Below are 22,754 nucleotides of genomic sequence, written 5' to 3'. Positions count from 1 at the left end.
GGAAGTACTCCTTGGCGTGAGCCCTCCCAGAGTCCGCCATTAGCCCCACCAAAGAGCCCAGCTAGGCTCCAGTGTTGGGTTGCCTCAGGCCAAACAACCAACAGGGAGGGTACCCAGCCCCACCCATCAGTAGTCAAACGGATTAAAGTTTTACTGAGCTCTGCCCACCAGAGCAACAGTCAGCTCTACCCACCACCAGTCCCTCCCATCAGGAGACTTGCACAAGCTTCTTAGATAGCCTCATCCACCAGAGGGCAGACAGAAGAAGCAAGAAGAACTACAATCCTGCAGCCTGAGGAATGAAAACCACATTCACAGAAAGATAGACAAGATGAAAAGGCAGACGGCTATGTACCAGATGAAGGAACAAGATAAAACCCCAGAAAAACAACTAAATGAAGTGGCGATAGGCAACCTTCCAGAGAAAGAATTCAGAATAATGATAGTGAAGATGATCCAGGACCTTGGAAAAAGAATGGAGGCAAAGATCGAGAAGATGCAAGAAATGTTTAACAAAGACCTAGAAGAATTAAAGAAAAAAACAAACAGAGATGAACAATACAATAACTGCAATGAAAACTACACTAGAAGGAATCAATAGCAGAATAACTGAGGAAGAAGAACGGATAAGTGACCTGGAAGACAGAATGGTGGAATTCACTGCCGCAGAACAGAATAAAGAAAAAAGAATGAAAAGAAATGAAGACAGCCTAAGAGACCTCTGAGACAACATTAAACACAACAACATTCGCATTATAGGGGTCCCAGGAGGAGAAGAGAGAGAGAAAGGACCCGAGAAAATATATGAAGAGATTATAGTCGAAAACTTCCCTAAGATGGGAAAGGAAATAGCCACCCAAGTCCAGCAAGCTCAGAGAGTCCCATACAGGACAAACCCAAGAGGAACACACCGAGACACATAGTAATCAAATTGGAAAAAATCAAAGACAAAGAAAAATTATTGAAGGAAGCAAGGGAAAAATGACAAATAACATAAAAGGGAACTCCCATAAAGTTAACAACTGATTTCTCAGCAGAAACTCTACAAGCCAGAAGGGAGTGGCATGATATACTTAAAGTGATGAAAGGGAAGAACCTACAACCAAGATTACTCTACCCCGGCAAGATCTCATTCAGATTCAATGGAGAAATCAAAAGCTTTACAGACAAGCAAAAGCTAAGAGAATTCAGCACCACCAAACCAGCTCTACAACAAATGCTAAAGGAACTTCTCTAAGTGGCAAACACAAGAGAAGAAAAGGACCTACAAAAACAAACCCAAAACAATTAAGAAAATGGTCATAGGAACATACATATCTATAATTACCTGAAACATGAATGGATTAAATGCTCCAACCAAAACACACAGGCTTGCTGAATGGATACAAAAACAAGACCCATATATATGCTGTCTACAAGAGACCCACTTCAGACCTAAGGACACATACAGACTGAAAGTGAGGGGATGGAAAAAGATATCCCATGCAAATGGAAGTCAAAAGAAAGCTGGAATAGCAATACTCATAACAGGTAAAATAGACTTTAAAATAAAGAATGTTACAAGAGACAAGGAAGGACATTATATAATGATCAAGGTATCACTCCAAGAAGAAGATATAACAATTATAAATATATATGTACGCAACATAGGAGCACTTCAATACATAAGGCAACTGCTAACAGCTCTAAAAGAGGAAACCAACAGCAACACAATAATAGTGGAGGACTTTAACACCTCATTTACACCAATGGACAGATCATCCAAAATGAAAATAAATAAGGAAACAGAAGCTTTAAATGACACAATAAACCAGATACATTTAATTGATATTTATAGGACATTGCATCCAAAAACAGCAGATTACACTTTCTTCGCAAGTGCACATGGAACATTCTCCAGGATAGATCCCATCTTGGGTCACAAATCAAGCCTCAGTAAATTTAAGAAAATTGAAATCATATCAAGCGCCTTCTCTGACCACAACGCTATGAGATTAGAAATGAATTACAGGGGAAAAAAACGTTAAAAACACAAACACATGGAGGCTAAACAGTACGTTACTAAATAACCAAGAGATCACTGAAGAAATCAAAGAGGAAATCAAGAAATACCTAGAGACAAATGACAATGAAAACATGACGATCCAAAACCTATGGGATGCAGCAAAAGCAGTTCTAAGAGGGAAGTTTATAGCTATAGAAGCCTACCTCAAGAAACAAGAAAAATCTCAAATAAACAATCTAACCTTACACCTAAATGAATTAGAGAAAGAACAAACAAAACCCAAAGTTAGCAGAAGGAAAGAAATCATAAAGATCAGAACTGAAATAAATGCAATAGAAACAAAGAAAACAATAGCAAAGATCAATAAAACTAAAAGCTGGTTCTTTGAGAAGAGAAACAAAATTGATAAACCACTAGCGAGACTCATCAAGAAAAAGAGGGAGAGGACTCAAATCAATAAAATTAGAAATGAAAAAGGAGAAGTTACATCAGACACCGAAGAAATACAAAACATCCTAAGAGACTACTACAGGCAACTGTATGCCAATAAAACGCACAACCTGGAAGAAATGGACAAATTCTTAGAAAGGTATAACCTTCCAAGACTGAACCAGGAAGAAATAGAAAATACGAACAGACCAATCACAAGTAATGAAATTGAAACTGTGATTAAAAATCTTTCAACAAACAAAAGTCCAGGACCAGATGGCTTCACAGGTGAATTCTATCAAACATTTAGAGAAGAGCTAACACCCATCCTTCTCAAACTCTTCCAAAAAATTGCAGAGGAAGGAACATTCCCAAACTCATTCTATGAGGCCACCATCACCCTGATACCAAAACCAGATAAAGATACTACAAAACAAGAAAATTACAGACCAATATCACTGATGAATATAGATGCAAAAATCCTCAACAAAATACTAGCAAACAGAATCCAACAACACATTAAAAGCGTCATACACCATGATCAAGTGGGATTTATCCCAGGAATGCAAGGATTCTTCAATATACACAAATCAATCAATGTGATACACCATATTAACAAACTGAAGAATAAAAACTATATGATCATCTCAATAGATGCAGAAAAAGCTTTTAACAAAATTCAACACCTGTTTACAATAAAAACTCTCCAGATAGTGGGCATAGAGGGAACCTACCTCAACATAATAAAGGCTATATATGACAAACCCATAGCAAACATCATTCTCAATGAAAAACTGAAACCATTTCTACTAAGATCAGGAACAAGACAAGGTTACCCACTCTCACCACTATTATTCAACATAGTTTTGGAAGTCCTAGCCATGGCAATCAAAGAAGAAAACGAAATAAAAGGAATACAAACTGGAAAAGAAGTAAAACTGTCACTGTTTGCGGATGACATGATACTATATATAGAGAATCCAAAAGATGCCACCAGAAAACTACTAGAGCTAATCAATGAATTTGGTAAAGTAGCAGGATACAAAATTAATGCACAGAAATCTCTTGCATTCTTATATACTAATGATGAAAAATCTGAAAGAGAAATTAAGGAAACACTCCCATTTACCAGTGCAACAAAAAGAATAAAATACCTAGGAATAAACCTACCTAGGGAGACAAAAAACCTGTATGCAGAAAAGTATAAGACACTGATGAAAGAAATTAAAGATGATACCAACAGATGGAGAGATATACCATGTTCTTGGATTGGAAGAATCAATATTGTGAAAATGACTCTACTACCCAAAGCAATCTACAGATTCAATGAAATCCCTATCAAATTACCAATGGCATTTTTTACAGAACTAGAACAAAAAAATCTTAAAATTTGTTTGGAGACAGAAAAGACCCCGAATAGCCAAAGCAATCTTGAGGGAAAAAAACGGAGCTGGAGGAATCAGACTCCCTGACTTCAGACCATACTACAAAGCTACAGTAATCAAGACAATATGGTACTGGCACAAAAACAGAAATATAGATCAATGGAAAAGGATAGAAAGCCCAGAGATAAACCCACGCACCTGTGGTCAACTAATCTATGACAAAGGAGGCAAGGATAGACAATGGAGAAAAGACAGACTGTTCAATAAGTGGTGCTGGGAAAACTGGACAGCTACGTGTAAAAGAATGAAGTTAGAACACTCCCTAACACCATACACAAAAATAAACTCAAAATGGATTAGAGACCTAAATGTAAGACCGGAGACTATAAAACTCTTAGAGGAAAACATAGGAAGAACACTCTTTGACATAAATCACAGCAAGATCTTTTCTGATCCGCCTCCTAGAGTCATGGAAATAAAAACAAAAATAAACAAATGGGACCTAATGAAACTTCAAAGCTTTTGAACAGCAAAGGAAACCATAAACAAGACGAAAAGACAACCCTCAGAATGGGAGAAAATATTTGCAAACGAATCAATGGACAATGGGTTAATCTCCAAAATATGTAAACAGCTCATGCAGCTCAATATTAAAAAAACAAACAGCCCAATCAAAACATGGGCAGAAGACCTATATAGACATTTCTCCAAAGAAGACATACAGATGGTCAAGAAGCACATGAAAAGCTGCTCAGCATCACTAATTATTAGAGAAATGCAAATCAAAACTACAGTGAGGTATCACCTCACACCAGTTAGAACGGGCATCACCAGAAAATCTACAAACAACAAATGCTGGAGAGGGTGTGGAGAAAAGGGAACCTTCTTGCTCTGTTGGTGGGAATGCAAATGGATACAGCCACTATGGAGAACACTATGGAGGTTCCTTAAAAACTAAAAACAGAATCACCATATGATCCAGCAATCCCACTCCTGGGCATATACCCAGAGAAAAACATAATTCAAAAAGACACGTGCACCCCAATGTTCATTGCAGCCCTATTTACAATAGCCAGGTCATGGAAGCAACCTAAATGCCCATCGACAGACGAACGGATAAAGAAGATGTGGTATATATATATACAATGGAATATTACTCAGCCATAAAAAGGAACGAAATTGGGTCATTTGTAGAGACATGGATGGATCTAGAGACTGTCATACAGAGTGAAGTAAGTCAGAAAGAGAAAAACAAATATCGTATGTTAACGCATATATGTGGAACCTAGAAAAATGGTACAGATGAACCAGTTTGCAGGGCAGAAATTGAGACACAGATGTAGAGAACAAACGTATGGACACCAAGGGGGGAAAGCGGCCGGGGGGTGGGGGGGTTGTGTGATGAATTGGGGGATTGGGATTGACATGTATACACTGATGTGTGTAAAATGGATGGCTAATAAGGACCTGCTGTATAAAAAAATAAATAAAATTCAAAAATTTAAAAAAAAAGAAAAAAGAAAAAGTGTCCAACCCCTGCACTGTATAGATTATTTTAAACAAGATAAAGTATGAAAAATGATTGGCACAGTTCCTGACCAAGGACACTCAAAAAATAGTAATTGGGTTGCTGCTGTGCTTATAACTGATAATAATATCAGGATTGGCATTAGGATCAGAACAGCATCAGGTCAGTGTCACCATAAGTATCCCATCAGGCTGCCTCCCAGGAGAAGCAGGAATCCCAGCACCAAGGGGAGGCTGGTGGAGAGATGAGCAAATCCTCCCCCAGCCAACAGGAAGTGCTCCCACTTCTACCAGGTTCCAGCAGAGGTGAAGTCAGTGGCCACTGGCTCCCAAGAGGTGGAAGAGGAAACATCTCCGGGCAGATGGAGTCTGTGTTGTGCAGGGCTGGGGACAGGCTGCAATTACGGCTATTTTTCAATGCCTCAAATCTGTGCAGGTGAGCAAAAGTTAAAAAGGGAATCTGTTGACAAAATGATTCTGAAGTGCATGAGGAAGAGGAAGCTAGAAAGAATATCTAAGAAAAATTTGAAAAAGAAAAAACAAAGAAAAACATGAAAGATAAGTGATCCTTTGCCAAGAATTTTAGGTGATATTATCTCATTTCATCCTCATAGTAGTTCCACAAGGTAGAGACTGTTATTAACCCCATTTTAGAGATGACAAAGCTGAGTTCAACGGCGACAAGGGATCTCCAAGGATGACAGATTTAGATGCATCTATAAACTATACATGTACCTATACCTACGTCTATACTTGTGTCAGTGGTTTGAGAGGGCATTTAAATACAGATTTTTCAACCAGATTTTAGACTCTCTGCATTCCCCTTTGATGCCTCCAAAGCTGTTGCAGAAACCCCAGACCCCTGGGAAATGCTATGGGACTGATTACTGATTTCTAAGAAAACCTAACTCACTCCTAGCAGAGCTGTGATCTCTCTAACAAAAACGGTTGACTGGAAGACATCTATTAATGGGGAAATGCTGCAATTTAATAAATAACCCCCCACATGAAAATTATTTCACACACACACACAGACTGTTTAATGCCAAGGGCCAAGAAGACCTGCGTAAATTCCGCAAGAAGCTTTATTATCCTAAACCGGAGGCTGAGCCGTGAAGACTACATTCTAAGCCCCCTCTTGTTCCCGCTGTTTATTACCAGGGTTTAGACAACCTCAAAGTGACGGGTCAGTTATTTGGACCAGATGGCAGGATTGATCAAAGACCTCAACAGCATCTATGCTAATGAAAATCTATTCCACACACTAGTGGCAGTTAGGAAGCTGGGGATCACGCTGTGCAGGCTTCCAAGCCCCTCTCACAGGACTGGATTTGATGGATGATTCCTGGCCGCCCTCTGATAGCACATGGCTCTCACCATGTACACACTTGGTGGGTCTCATGTCAAGTTTAAAAAGATGCCAAGGTTTACCTCTCTCACTTCCTCTCCCAAACTCCCCACCACACCCATGTAAATGGGAACACTACCCATTGCTTGTGCATTTTTACACTATCAGTGGTCTCTGGTGTCAGGAAGCCCTACACAACAGAAAGGTCTGGAATCCCATGACTGGCACAGGAAATGTCAGTTCCCAGGCCATGGGCTTCATACTCAGGTCTGCTTCTCCCTCACCCCAGCACCTCCAATTCTACTGTCTAAATATCTCTCAGATGATGGGAATGTAAATTGGTGCAGCCACTACAGAGAACAGTATGGAGTTTCCTTTAAAAACTAAAAATGGGACTTCCCTGGTGGCGCAGTGGTTAAGACTCTGTGCTCCCAATTCAGAGGGCCCAGGTTAGATCCCTGGTCAGGGAACTAGATCCCACATGCATGCTGCAACTACGAGTTTGCATGCAACAACTAAGGAGCCCACATGCTGCAGTTAAGGAGCTGGCGAGCCACAACTAAGGAGCCCGCCTGCCACAACTAAGACCTGGTGCAACCAAATAAATAAATAAATATAAAAAAAAAAAAAGGCCAGGATAATGGGAAATGCGCTCTTTGGTTCTCAGGGTTACAGCTTATGTGTAAAAGGAACTGCTGAAGTTCTCCTTCAGATTCCAAGTTTTTTGAGCCTGCCCTGGCTCAGGGTAGGGTCAGGGGTACCTGACTCCCAGCTGAAGGCTCAGCCCCAGACCTGGGTTCTAGAGTGGGAAGAGGTCCCATCGCATAGTCTAGGGCTTAGGGCTTAGCATGGATGCCCCAGAAGGCTGGCTCATCCCTGTTGCTGATTACCAAGGCGCATTGTCAGTTTAGGACTAGACGGACCTACCAATAATCTGGAAATATTTTCTGCAGTTCATCACCTAATTTCCTGTGAAGCAGGGGACCTATCAACCTCTTATTTCCTGGCAAAATGTATCCCTGTGAAAATTACTATTTGGGTACAGTAGAACCCAGCATCACAATCCTTGTTACTGATAAATTAGAATTAACTCAAGGTTAAACTGTGTTCTTTCAAGCATACCTCCACACAATAAAGCCTATTCTAACCTATCAGTTCAGTACAGACTTCCCACTGCATGAAATAGAAATAATGTTAAAAAAAATTAAAACTCAGTGGCAATAAGTCCAACTATAGCCTTGGGAAAGTAATTTACAGGGAATTCTTTCTGTCTCAGGGCCCTCCCGACCCCAGCCCCAAGAACAGCTGAATAATGGGTACACTCCACTGAGATGATCAGAAACATTAGATCTTGTCACTGACCTTCAAAGATGAGTCTCCATGCTCTGGGGACAACCAAACAATGGCCTGTTAATAAATATGGAGTTCGTTCTACTCCCTTAAGCCTAACAATGATGGTGAGTAATAGACCGCAATCAGGTCCAGATCTAGTCCAAGGTAACCATGGAGGTTAACCTATCTGGAAAGCGTATTATGGGCCTGGCTTTTGATGTGGATTCTCCCGTCTCACAACAAGGCTGACGTAGGTGACGTTCCCCACTGTCCTGTTGAGTAGAGTAGGCAAGGGAGGTTATTCATGTGTCTGAGGCCAGTCACACATCTGGGAAGAAATGGGATGGGAATCCAGGAAGTTTGATCCAAACCCAAGCTCTTAGGGGTTGCCCTGTGCTGCTACCCTGGTGAACTGTGAAGACCTAACGCTTCTCGTGACTCATCGGGACAGAATGGAGAAAGAGAATCCTTTGCTTATTTTGTACATATTTTTCTAAGTACTACGTATGCTAGGGATAGCGGATCCTTGAGTGAAGCCAAGCAAAAGGGCAATGACAATCGGGTGCCGTGGGGACAAAAGGGAGGTGAGGGAAGGCCTTCTGCGGCAACCACCTGGGAGGTCTGTAAGTAGGGGAGTGAGAGGTGGAAGTAGTGTGTCTGTGGAAGGCCATTCTGGCTGCAGTCGGGGAAAAGGGCTTCGAAGCAAGGTGCACTTAGGCTTTCAGGCCAGATCTGTTCCCAGCTCAACTGCACAGCCCATGCAGCCTGAAGACCTGCAGTGACACTGCTCTCAGGAAACAGGACGGGATGCGACTTCCCACAAGTCCACCTGGGCCACGTCGTGGGTGGCTTGACAACAGCTCTTCCCCCTTTCACTGTTCCTCCCCTCTCCCTCAAATTAGCTATCATATGGGACCCCCCTGGCGGTCCCATGGTTGAGACTCCGCGCTTACACTGCAGGGGGCACAGGTTCGATCCCTGGGCAGGGAAGTGCATTTGGCGCAGCCAAAAAAAAAAAAAAAAAAAAATCTCAACTGGATTAAGAAATCTATTTTTTTAAATAGCTATCAAATCAGCTCCTTTTGGTGTGACCATCCACTGGTATCTATTTTTTGCCCATCAGTGGCTCTCTGGAACCCACCTGGAAGCTTCCTTGCCTCTGGTTTAAAGGTACTCCAACATAACTTGGCCAGCACGAAGGTCGATCCTCTGAACCCTTAGCCCGATCTCTCCTGTCACGAACACCAAGGGACCCAACCTCTCAAGAAACAATTTTCCTCTAAATAACCAAGCTCATTAATAAATTTACAAGAGTTCTTTCTCAAGCTAGCTGCTGGGGCGTTGGTAATTACAGGAAAGCTTGAGGTCCCAGATTCTACCCAAGTCAGTTCAATAGGGCCAATAACAAGAAACCAAGACGCCTTAAAACTTACCTGCTGTTCTAAAATACCTCCCAAACCTAAATGAAGTGTAATGACATTTATGTAACTACCACCTTACAAGACAAAAACTACCTCAACTCATACAAATGTTCTAAAATAACTTCATCTATTTCTAAACGGTCTAATAACACAGGACTGAAGTTGTGACATAAATCAAATCAAATGATACAAGCCAGTGTCCTGTAGTGGAAAGCCATGAAGTGGACCTTGCATTTGTAAATAAATGATGTGTGATATTGCTGTTTGTACAATGAACTTTGTTGTCACTGTTCTAATTCTCACAGTGAATTCTAATTATGCAGATCATTAAAGTTATTCAGACTGACATCAGATAGCATCTTCAATTTCCCAGTTGGCAGAGACTTGTCAAGCATAGAGAAAAAAAGTATTAATTAACTTTGGAAAGAACATTTCCATTTCTTGTAGAACTCAGTGATTCCTTAAACTTTTAAGCTCTCTGGAGACTGATTTGATCTCACTATGATTCATAAGCATCTGGGTCAAATTATTCGCCTAGCAGCTCTCCCCTGGTGCTAATTCCAGGGAGGTTTCCTACATTGATGTTTCCCTACAAATAAGTTTCTTATCCTTTCATTTTTTAGATGAACCCTAAGGGGACATAGGCAGGTTTAAGGAAAAGCCGAAAGGAGCAAAATTATGGAAAGGTACCCTATTACACACCAGATGTGAAGGCAAGGGACAATTTTGCAGACTCGTGTGTGCCCCACGGCCAGGTACTCATCCACGGACAGTAAAAAGTGGTTTGTTAATGGTCTTCTTTCCAAAGGACAAGGTCACAGCCTCGGCTCGGCCACCACATGGCAGCTGCACAGGCAGCTCTGAGCACAGGGTTTCCTTCCAGTGCCCTCACTCTCAGTTGTAAAGCAAAGTGCTTCCAACAAGTGAGCTCGAACCTCCTCTAAGGGTCTGTGTAAGCTCTTAGCTTAGAGCAGACCCAAAAGGTATTGATGGGATGCAGTATACAATGCACGTAATATAAAACTTTTTTTTGCCTGCGGACGTGCAGGCTCAGCAGCCATGGCTCACGGGCCCAGCCGCTCCGCGGCATGTGGGATCTTCCCGGACCGGGGCACGAACCCGTATCCCCTGCATCGGCAGGCGGACTCTCAACCACTGCGCCACCAGGGAAGCCCCGTGATATAAAACTTTTTGTGGCAGTAATCTGCTTTTCTTTTCCCTGAAGCCCTGAGGTCTGTAATTTATGAGGGGCAGTCCTCTCACTTGACAGGGCAGTCCCCACAGATGTGGGGATGGGCTACAACTTGCCTTTCTTTTCTCCTGGGAATCTCACAACCTCTGGGGGGAAGGGAGGAGCCAGGAGCTGTGAGCTACAAGACCACCCGGCAGGTCAATCCTTACCCCACCAAGTCTGTCTGTTTTCAGAGCTTTTCCAAGTGGCACTCCTGTAAACTCAATAATCAACACAGAACAAGCCTTCAGAACAGCTCCGGGGAAATAAGCCATCCCTCTTTCCTTGTCATTTTTGCTCTTTTCATTAAAAAATGCAGCTTCGGGCTTCCCTGGTGGCACAGTGGTTAAGAATCTGCCTGCATTGGCAGAGGAAACGGGTTCGATCCCTGTTCCGGGAAGATCCCACATGCCGTGGAGCAACTAAGCCCGTGCGCCACAACTACTGAGCCTGCGTTCTAGAGCCCGCGCGCCACAACTACTGAGTCCACGCGCCTAGAGCCCGTGCTCTGCAACAAGACAAGCCACCGCAATGAGAAGCCCGCGCAGCGCAACGAAGAGTAGCCCCCGCTCACCGCAACGCTTCACAGCAACGAAGACTTACACAGCCAAAAATAAATAAATAAATAATAATAAAAAAAGCAGCTTCTTCTTACCTCTGCCACTGTAAAGATATGCTTCTAAATAAATGCTCTGTTTAAGCAAGCCCTTGGAGACGAATGAAGGCTTCTGGGGACCCAAAGGCACACGGTGACCGGATGGGCTTTCTTCCCTCGAGTCGCTTGCTGTAAGGCTTACCTCTAGCTCCACCTCCAGCCTAGGTGGAGAAGCACAGTCTTGGTAAAAGACACCATGTACTGGAAGATCTTGGCTATGATTCCAATTATGTCCTTTTTTTATAAAGGCCCCATTTTATTTTTTTTTTTAATTTCAGGTGTTTTAGGTATCTATTCTTTGTTTTTAATTTACTTATTTATTATTTTTAGTTGCATTTGGTCTTCATTGCTGCGTGCTGCCTTTTTTCTGGTTGCGGCAAGCAGGGCTGCTATTTGCTGTGGTGTGCGGGCTTATCTTGTTGCGGAGCACGGGCTCTAAGCGCATGGGCTTCAATAGTTGTGGCTCATGGGCTCTAGAGCGCAGGCTCAGTAGCTGTGGCGCACGGGCTTAGTTGACCTGCGGCATGTGGGATTTTCCCAGACCAGGGCTCGAACCATGTCCCCTGAATTGGCAGGCAGATTCTTAACCACTGCGCCACCAGGGAAGCCCAAAGGCCCCATTTTTAAGGAATAAAAGACTCATGAGATCCCATTCTTTGGACGGCTGCTAATGCTGCTCCCTGTCCAAGTGCAGCGCAGGTGGCCTAGCACAGGTCTTCAGAGAAGGCGAGTGGGGCGCCCCACTCCAGCCTCCCCACCTCACTTCTCACCAGTCCGCCCAAGCCTCCAACTGGATCATCAACATCTCTCAGCATTCACAACACTTACTTCCCTTCGAAAAATCAGAGTACAGCTTGATGGCAATTTTTGTGGCAAATTTAACATAAGAGTATGAATGAGAATCACTATTAATTCCTAAAATCAAAAGGTCAGAGGTGCTAAAAGTCCTTACCGACTGAATGTCTGTGTCCCCTCAAAATTCCTATGCTGACATATAACCTCCAAAGGGATGGTTTTAGGAGGTGGGGCCTCTGGGAGGTGATTAGGTCATGAGGGTGGAGCCCTCATAAATGGGATTAGTGCCCTTATAAAAGGGACCCCAAAGCGCTTCTGTGAGAACACAGTGGGAACACAGCTGTCTGTGAAGCAGGAGCAGGCCCTCACCATACACCTGATGTGCTACAGCCTTGATCTTGGACTTCCACCTTCCAGAACTGTGAGAATCAATATTTGTTGTGTATAAGCCATTCAGTCTACGGTATTTTGTTACAGCATCCCAAACGGACGAAGACAAATACTTATTGCTATTCAGATTAACAGCTCACACGTGGTATCCCTGGGTTGGCAGTTTATTTTAAAAAAACAAGACCCCGGTTATCTTATTTTCTTCCTTGTCCATCGTTTTTCTTAACAGAACAAGTTACAAAAAATTGGGGATGGGGGGTATATGATCTTTGCAGACTGGCATATTTGCAGAGGACTCATGAATAATAATGATGATTCAAGAGCTCCTAGGTTTACTCCTGAATCAATCAAAGAGCAAAGGACAACATAAGAAGGAATTGTGTTTACAGCAATCTTGTCGTACAACATTGATTATGACAGTGCAGTGGTTACAATTACATTCACGATAGGATATTCCTTGCTCAAACACCAGACATGCTAAAATCACCAGGCTGCTTACAAACTGGAGGAATCAGTGCAAACAGTCATCTGAAGAGCAAAAACCAGAATCGGGAAGGCTATTCTGGCAGTGAGATTCTGACACCAGTGGCTTCCTCGCGTGGGCCACCCTCACTTTGAGTCTTGATCTTTCTTTTCATCTAAGAGGGCGGAGCGGATCCCCAGCTTTTTCAGTTCTTCCACCAGGTCCCCATTCTGGTGCATCTGCAGAAGAATGTCACAGCCCCCCACGAACTCGCCGTTGAGGTACACTTGCGGGATGGTGGGCCAGTTGGAATAGTCTTTAATGCCTACAGGGAAAGAACATTTAAGCGTCATTTCAGTGGTCAAATACTTGTATGGCAAAATACATTTCTCTGCTCCTAGGGACACCCTGTAACCCTTCCTGGCTCCCCACCCCTGGGGGACCGTGTACTTGCTACAAAGAGCCTAAGCTTTAGAGTTGAATGGACCGCTGACTCTTCCAATTATAAACAGTGAGGCCTCCATCCTCTGTTTCCACCCTTATCTCACAAAGGTTTTTTTTTTTTTTTTTTTTTTTTTTCCCCCCCGGTATGCGGGCCTCTCACTGTTGTGGCCTCCCCCGTTGCGGAGCACAGGCTCCGGACGCGCAGGCCCAGTGGCCATGGCTCACGGGCCCAGCCGCTCCGCGGCATATGGGATCCTCCCAGACTGGGGCACGAACCCGCATCCCCTGCATCGGCAGGCGGACTCTCAACCACTGCGCCACCAGGGAGGCCCTCCACCCTTATCTCACAAAGTTTTTATGAGAATCAGGTTAAATAAGTCTCTCATAAACTACCTGACACACAATCGACCCTGGATTAATGGCAGAGAACTTGACTGGTTAATGCAAGTGACACAAGATACACAAGGTTATATTCCCCATGCTTGTGTGGGCCACATTTTCAGCAAAACCAACAAATGAAAGAAATGCCACTCCATTCCCAAATGGACTACCGAACATGGATCCATCATGATAACTCACTGGCACGCTGGGCAGCCCCCACCTAATGTTTTCCGTGCCTGTCTCGGCTGGTGAATTGACAGACACTGAGTCATTGGCTTTGATCTTTAATAATTCTTTTACCCAAAGACAAATCCCTCTCCTGTGGCTAGACTGTGGCCCTCATCCTATTCAGCCCCTCAGATGAGCTCTCCATGGGACAGCTGATCTGTCTCAGCACAGAACTCGCAGGGACTGAGTGAAATGAAGGAAAGGCCCAAAGCTCATGAAGGTCCACGTTCTGGGTCAGGCGCAGGGCCACGGGCTGAGTGAGACCCACTCCCTGCCCTAAGAGACAATGGCTTTGAGGATACACCGAGATGAAGTACGTTCGGGGACAGTGCAGCCATGGGGTGACTCTGTGCAGTGCTGGGTCACGAGGATGGTGGCTGTGAAGGAAATGTGGTTTCAATTTTAAGGCAGAAAAGATCACTCTTTTCTAAATTCCTCCTTACCTTTTACTTCCTTTTCTACTCAGAGGTTGAGATGAAGTATACTTTTTTAAATGTACAAATAAACGAAACAGAAAAGTCAACAAATTCTTCAGGCAAAAGACAGTATTACACAAATTTTAGAAATCGGTCAAGTGGTGGTTTTTGTGTAAACAAACTAAAAATACAAAACCTTTTTCTTGATGCCCTATCATTTATTATCAGATGAGTTTTACCAAGTAAGATTACCAATATGAGTTATATTACAAATAACAGTCCCAAGATACCATGTGTTTTTCTCTTTTAAAAGTCACTGCTTTCTAAAAAACAGCAACTTCGCTCGAAACGACAGCGCTAGAGGGCCCCCAGTAGAGAGCTTTATCTTTCTTCTGCAGACAGACTTCATGGATAGAGAAATGGTTACAACGTTATAGGCCCTGAAAAGCTCACTTCTAAGCCACTCTGGGTTTCTGTTTAAAAAGAAAATCAGCTAGAGGTTTGGAGGTTACCAATAAAGGGCAAATTCCATTAACCATCAGAATGTCTTTATACTTGAATACCCTGATGAATTCAAGTTTTTTTTTTTTAATTCAAGTTTTTCATCACTCTGATGTTTGGTGCTACATAAACAATTATGTAGCATGTAAGCTGTATGTTTTGGATTTTTTTTTTTAAACTCTATCCTCAAACACAAAGAGTCTATCAGAACTTAACTTTACGTTTCCAATAACACACCTTTTTTTACTTTATGATGGGAGGAGATTAAGAAATGTTTAGAATATGAGCTTTTTACTTCTAAACTTTCTTAAATATCTGTTACATTTATGTACATGAACCATTTATCTGCACAATATTATATCTGGGTTTTTTTTCCAATTAATAATACACTGCATTAAGTTTTTCATGGCAATGAATATCTACTGATTCTTTTGGTGAGTGCCTACAATTTTTGAAACACACCAAAGGTGAAAACAAATTTGCCATCTGAGGGCCACCCAAAACCACGTTTAATCCTAAAAAGTACAATTTTTTAAAATAAAATCTTTGTTGAGTAAAAGAATGACTTGCTTTCATCAATCGTTTTTATGGTACTACACTCAACCAAAGCATTAGGCTTGTCCTATTTTATGGTAGCACACTCAACCAAAGCATTAGGCAACAACGAAACATTACACTGTTGCAGACCATACATCCCAACTATAAGGGAAGGAAGGAAATCCATCCTAACCACCAAAACTACCAAAATAAGTGGGCTTTCCACCATCCTGAACATCCAACATACAGTCACATGCAAGGGAGGCTAACTCCTTCCAAACCCCTTGGCCTGTGACTGTCCTAATAACTTCAAGAACTCAGAAGAACCCACCTCAGAACACATGGCTTTCTGACAGCATCCAAGGTGCCTACCAGCGGATACTTTATCAAAATTAAACTTAACTACTTCTTTAATTTTTAGATTATCAAGCGTTACAGGCGGCTGTTATCAAAGCAAAGCTCTGACATCTCTCCTAAAAACGATGCCATTTTCCATGTTTAAAAAGTCTGATTACAAGCTTAAATATTTAAGGAAATACCCAAATTGCTTCCTACAGAGTGAAGTGAGAAACTTCCAGTAAGACTACATTCATAAATTGAAAACTAAAACAAATTCTATCAATTCACAATTAATTGTTTAAGCATGGCTAATTTTTCTCACCCTTTAAATTTTCAGCAACTGCAATATACAGTGATAATGCTTTTAGGTATCACATGGAATAACTCAGAATCAGAGAGCAACTCTTGAAAATTAGAAAATCATACCCAAGAATGAATTTTAATGATAACCATATTTTATAGATGACAAACTGTGATTCAGTTTGGGACAGAAAATGGTGACTGCCAAGTTACATAACAGGTAACACTAGGACTGGGAGTTAGGAGGCTGTCTTACAAAATCAGTTCTACATACACCTACTGCCCCACCAAAAAAATGTCATGTTCTAAAGTGTCAAGCCAGAGGGGAGAAAATGTTATGGAAAATTCCCTTCCAGAACTTACAAAAGGTACTTTTCAAAATTCATGACATTTCAGAATATTGGACCTCGTTCCTGGTTTGGACAATAATCATAAGAGCGCCATGATTATAGTTTTCTTTTTTCCCGGTAGATTTTCAGTACACGAGCTTCAGAGTCTGATGCAGGTTGATGCCAACTCTGCCACTTAACGAGGCTCTGTTCCTCGGGCAAGTCATGTCACCACCTCCTGGAATCGTATTTCTCCATCTTCCTTAACTTAAGAGAATGATGTTAGCACTGCTTGACAGAAAGTAAACCGCGGTGCCGAGAGGGACAAGGCGCTGGTTTGGGGGTCAGCAGACTGTGGCTGGCTGGCTTGTAAATACAGTCTCAGATATATCTGCTCATCTCTCAACCTGTTTCCTTTTCTGTAAAACGGGAATAACTCTATGCCTCACATATTTGTTATGAAGATTAAATAAGATATAATTGGTGAAATGAATGAAGCTCCCACAGCGCCAGGTGCACCGTGGCTACTCTCTCCACGTCAGTGTCCTCTACCCCACCCTCCACAGGAATGCTTTCCTGACAATGTACGCAACGGGGTAAACGAGGGAAAGAATGCAGGAAAAATACCAGTGAAGTATGCCATGCAATAATAAAAATACCATTTACTGAGCTAAGGGTTCCTGAGTTTCATACTCTTAAGTTTTTCACATATCTAATCTCATTTCATCTTTACAAAATTCCTACAAGTTATGTATAATTATCCCTATTTTACAGATGAAGAAATGAAGGCTCAGAGAGGTTAAATAACTTAACCAACGTCACAGTGCTGGCATACGGTAGAGACAGGATTTGAGTCCAGGTGTCTAGGAGTCTAAAGGCCAGGTTCTTGACCACCAGAGGTGGTCTCTGGCCAGGGGCTGGCATCTGTCACTCCTGCCCCTCCGTGAGCCCCACCTGCACGACACATGGGTCTGCAATCCATGGGACTGTTCCACATCTTTAACATTTATAGACACAAACGGCGTTAAGCCACAATTACCCTTTTGCAATTTGCTTTTTGACTAAGCATCGGCTTTTTAGAGAATACATCTAGATCTAATTCTTTTCTTTTTTTAATTTTTAAAATTTTTGGCTGCGTTGGGTCTTTGTTGCTGTGCGGCTTTCTCTAGTTGTGGAGAGCGGGGGCGACTCTTCGTTGCGGTGCGCGGGCTTCTCATTGCAGTGGCTTCTCTTGTTGCCAAGCATGGGCTCTAGGCACATGGGCTTCAGCAGTTGCGGCGCACGGGCTCAGTAGTTGCGGCACGCGGGCTTCAGTAGTTGTGATTCGCGGGATCTAGAGCACAGGGTCAGCAGTTGTGGCGCACGGGCTTAGTTGTTCCGCGGCATGTGGGATCTTCCCAGACCAGGGATTGAACCTGTGTCCCCTGCATTGGCAGGTGGATTCTTAACCACTGCGCCACCAGGGAAGTCCCTAGATCTAATTCATTTTAACCACAATTTAGTTTTCCATCATATGACTAAGCTACAGTTGCCTTCTTCAGTCTGCTGCTAACAGACCAAGATCTGTTCTTGCCCACTTTTCATTATTACAAGGAACACTGCAGTGCTCACCCTTACGTGCACCTCCTAGCTCACATGCAGGGGACAGTCTCTCTAGACAAAGGGGTGGCAAACTACAGCCTTCAAGCCTAAGCCGGTCCACATCCTTTTGTAAATAAAGTGTTATTGGAACTTCGCCCCGCTCATTCCTCTATGTGTTGTCCCTGACTGCTGTACACTGTAACAGCAGAGCTGAATAGGTGTAACAGAGACCACCAGGCCCCCAAAGCCTAAACTATTTACTCTCTGGCCCTTGACAAGGAAGCTTGTCGATCCCTGATGTAGCCTAAATACCCGCGAGTGAAACAGCTGGGTGTTCAGCTCTGTTCACCTTCAACTTGACTGGGTACTGATGGTCACTCCTTCCAAGTGCGGGCACTTTATACCCCCACCTGCAGCACACAACCTGCCCACCAGACACCTACGCACACTTGTTACCTGATTTTTTTTTTTTTTTTTTTTTTTTTTTTTTTTTTGTGGTACGCGGGCCTCTCACTGCTGTGGCCTCTCCCGTTGCGGAGCACAGGCTCCGGACGCGCAGGCCCAGCGGCCATGGCTCACGGGCCCGGCCGCTCCGCAGCATATGGGATCCTCCCAGACCGGGGCACGAACCCGCATCCCCTGCATCGGCAGGCGGACTCTCAACCACTGCGCCACCAGGGAGGCCCTGTTACCTGATTTTTAATGCTTACCAACGTCATAGTTCTACTATTGCCTTAAATTCCTTGATACTGGAAAGGCTGGGCATATTTTCAAATGCTTAATAGCCATTCAACAATAGGATGATGGGTATTCATTCAACAGACGCTGTTCCCGATTCGAGGAATACAGTGGTCATCTGAGTAGGCAGACATTCGAGTGTCTATAATGTTTTTAAGAGCAGGGAAGAGAGTTTATGATAAAATGATAAATAAAAGAAGCATTTATTTATTCATTAAAACACGCACTGAAAGCTCACTTTCCATAAGCATCACACACAGTGCCCAGGGAGCCGCAGAAGACACGTTCCCTGCTCTCGGGAGGGCAAAATGCTATATATAGACATGGGTGATCTCAACTCTGTTAAAAAAGAAAAAAAAAAAAAAACTGTTAGAAACTAGATCCAAATGTTAATAATAATGGTTTATACGGAATTACAGGGGATTTTCATTTTCTTTAGATTTTCAGTGTTTTCCACATTTCTCCCATGAGCACGTTACTTTTGCAACTGAAAGTAAAGATTAGTCTTTGTTAAGACCAAGAGCAGGATATGGTGACATCCATCCACCGTGACCCTATCCCTTTGTGGCCGTCTTGTGGGTGCTCCAGATTTTTAAAAAGGAACAAACCTTGAGGAAGGCCAAAACGCAAAGCTGCCTCAGTCACCTTGGTTCCTTGGGTCTCAGGCCTCAGGCTGACACCTCTGTGCATCATACTCCCTGGCTACATCAGGGATCGACAAGCTTCCGTGTAAAGGGCCAGAGAGTAAATAGTTTAGGCTTTGTGGGAGAGTAAATAGTTTAGGCTTTGGGTCTCCTGTTGGGAGACCAACAGGACCCTCTGACTTGGGTCCTTTCTAAAACTCAGCCTTCTCTGGCACAAGAAAACAGGAAAGGCCAATTTTGCAGAAGCCCCTATCCTGTTACTAGAAGTGACCTTGGGTCTGGGAAAAGTTCACAGACATATCTTTAGTTGGCAAAAGCATCAGACAGCCTGCCAGTCTCTCTTGGTAAACCTGAAGGTGTGGAGAGCAAAAAGATGAAGAATCTTCATGTTTTAAAGCCTCACGCTGGCTAAACTAATCCCCACTCTAATAACGTGCTTACACCACCCTGCCCTAGTCTAGAGGTTAATACTTACCACAAGGTTTACTTTTCTAGGCAACGAAAGACGTGTTAGGTTCAATATGTATGCAACACATTCACTAACTAAAAGTAATGGTCTGATGAAGCTCAATGGTCAAGAATTTAAGGGTTAAATTCCTGTTGCTATTGTTTGAACACTTAAGAACAGAAGACTGGAAGTCAGATACATAAGTGCTCTCGGCAAACATTCCTGCTGTTACTTTCAGTTTACTGGCCATATTCCAGTATAGCCCATCTCTGGTTATATTTCAAAAAAATGTTTCAATTCAAGCATAGTTGATGTACAGTGTTTCAGGTGTACAGCAAAGTGATTGAGTCATACCATCTCTGGTTATATTAAACAGGAGAACATAAATTCATAAACCAAAAACTCTCAAAACTTTAAGCTACGCAAGACACCAACAACACAACGTTTTACTAAGGACCGCAGTGGCAATTTGCAGGCGGCCTGAGGCAGGGTCCCAGCAGAAAGATTACAGAGTAGTTTCTCCTATCTTATCTTTTAGGCAGAGATGCCACTGCTGCTGCATGAAGACTGCAGATCGCCCTGTATGTGAAAAAAGCCAGCAATTGGTAGCATTCCAGCAGTCCAGGAAGGGAGAAGGATCATGGGCGTAGCACGTGGTAATAATATTACATATGCCTCCTGGTAACTCTAAGCTGCCTTCACGCCTTGTTTCCACCCACCAAAACCGAGAGTTCTATAAGGATTAGATTCCATGGGAAAAAATACTTTTAAAACCATAAAGAGCTAATAATAAAAGAGTTGCCATTTAATGGATGCCTTCTGAGTGCGAGATAAGAGGACAAGGCACTTTCTAAAAGTTTTATTTTCCCTTTTTTGCTCACAAAACCTTTGCCAAGTGTGGTTTCATTATCCTCATATTATCGAAAAGGAAAATGCAGTCATGGGACTTGCCTCGCGTTGCACAGCTGATTGGCCAAAGGAGTCTAACCCAAAGCCTTTCCCTGACGCCAGCCTGTCCCATCTCTGTTGGAATGCCTATGATTGACAACTTCAAATGTAGAAGAGTAAAATACAGAATTCTGAATGGAGACTACCATAGAACTTGAGGCCCTAAAACACTTTTTAGAACACTGTCACTAAACAACAGCAGGAAACTCAGGGAGAACTCAGTCACTGAAAGTCTAACTGGAATGCCACCCTTCAGGGGGTACAGGCACGGTCCCCCCTATGCCTCCACCAACCCCACCCACCCCAGCCAAGGAGCAGACCCGGGTGTTCTGGCCTCTCTCTCATCCCCCACTAAGATAAAATAGAAGAATGCAGGTATGGTTCTCAGCAAGGTGCTCATCAGAAAAGATGCTAGTTAACTGTAAGGGCCCTCCATCCTCCCCTCTGGGCCACTGAAAAGTCAAAGACACTACTGGGTCTGCCCCAGACTCTGACTGGCTCCTGGAGCTCCAAGCTTGAGTGAGCTAGGGCCCAGGAGTCATTCCTCGTCCCTCTCCCCACAAGCCTCTCCAATCCCTCGCCACCACAAATCTCCCCCATCCTTGAGTATCTAAAAATAAATTTCACGTCTTTTTCTCCCACACCAGATCCCAACTAAGGCCTGTCCAAAAGCTGTGTCAACCGCTCCTGTAGCAGCAACAGAGAACGGTCCCTGACACCCCGAGCCTCGAGGCAAGACAGGCCAGCGTCTGAGCCCCTAGCCTCAGACAAGGGCAACCTCGACCCTCCCCTCGCCATCAACAGCACCTCTCCTTATCTACGAGACAGGGCAGCCCCTCAAAGTGTCCCCGAAGTGCCTACCTCTTAATGGCTCTTCCTGTATCCCTCTCTAGCCACTTCCCCAGCCCTGCAGAGCAGGGAGTCAGGCTGCTGACCACGCTCCTTGGATTCAGCCGAAGGGCACTGGCCCCGAAATGCCTTTTTCAGCTCAGAATGAGGACCGGGGAACAGCTGGGACTTACTCCATTGCCCAAGTTGGCCCAGAGACCCAGATCCTCGAGATCCAGTTCAAGTCGGTCAGGCCCCCACCCCAGACCCGTGTGGAAGCTCGTGTCTGAACTCCCCTCGAGCCCCCGGACGGACCTTGCCCGACAGACCCTCGACCCCGCAGAGTGGCCTCGGCCGGTCGCCCCCCAGCCCCGCCCCCGCCCCCAGCCGGCTCTGACCTTGCCGGAGCTGGGGGTCGTCCAGCACGTTGTAGGCCGCGTAGTCGCGGACACCGTGCAGCCGCAGGATCTGCACCACGGCGTTGCTGAAGCCGCACTGGGGCTGCTCCGGAGTTCCCTTTAGGAAGACCACCACCCTGTCCTTCTTCACCAGCGCGGCCAGGTGCTCCGACGAGCCGCTGCCGCCCGAGCTCGCCGCCCGCACGCCCGGGACCCGCAGGCCGCCGCCCGCGCCGCGCCCCCAGCGGAGCAGAGCCGCAGCCGCCCGGCCCAGGGACCCGCTCATCCCCGCACGCTGGCCAGAGCTCTCGACGTCCAAGTACCTGGGGTAGCCAGCCGAAGCCTTCCCGGGGCACGGCCCGCCGAGGCACGGCCCGCCCCCCGGAGGTCCTCATTGGACCGGCGCCGAACAGCTCTCCGTGATTGGAGAAGACTGGCCCTCAATTGCTGGATTCCACCAATCATGTTACTCGTCCCGCCCCGACAGGTTGGAGGCGGTCCTTACGCCTGAGCCGCATTCTATCGCCTTACCATTGGCCGCCGGCAACCGTTTTGTCAGTTGATTGGAGAGAGTGGATGTCCATCAGGGTCACGCTCCGAGGCAAGGGGAGGCGAAACGAGAGGGAAGACGGCTTCTCTCTGAAGGGTAGATAGGCCTGCTGGGATGCTCCGGGAGGACTTGGGACAGGCGCTGGGCGGGGTTTCGCCGTTCC

At 44.4% G+C, this 22,754-nt stretch overlaps 1 protein-coding gene across 1 annotated transcript; it reads right to left on the bottom strand.

Annotated features, from left to right (window-relative positions):
* Window positions 1–12,666: 12,666 nt before the first annotated feature.
* GLRX5 (glutaredoxin 5) lies at window positions 12,667–22,400 on the bottom strand. The gene is made up of 2 exons (XM_082618159.1): window positions 22,042–22,400; window positions 12,667–13,306 (listed from the first exon to the last, which is right to left on the bottom strand). The coding sequence occupies exons 1-2, from the start codon at window positions 22,325–22,327 to the stop codon at window positions 13,128–13,130; spliced, it is 465 nt and encodes a 154-aa protein (XP_082474285.1). The 5' UTR covers window positions 22,328–22,400; the 3' UTR covers window positions 12,667–13,127.
* Between the last annotated feature and the right edge of the window lie 354 nt (window positions 22,401–22,754).

The sequence above is a fragment of the Mesoplodon mirus genome, assembly GCF_964341445.2.
Source record: "Mesoplodon mirus genome assembly, chromosome: 4".
NCBI classification, from domain to species: Eukaryota; Metazoa; Chordata; class Mammalia; order Artiodactyla; family Ziphiidae; genus Mesoplodon; species Mesoplodon mirus.
Note: the sequence above shows the minus strand (reverse complement) of the source record. Positions and strands in the feature narration are given on the sequence as shown.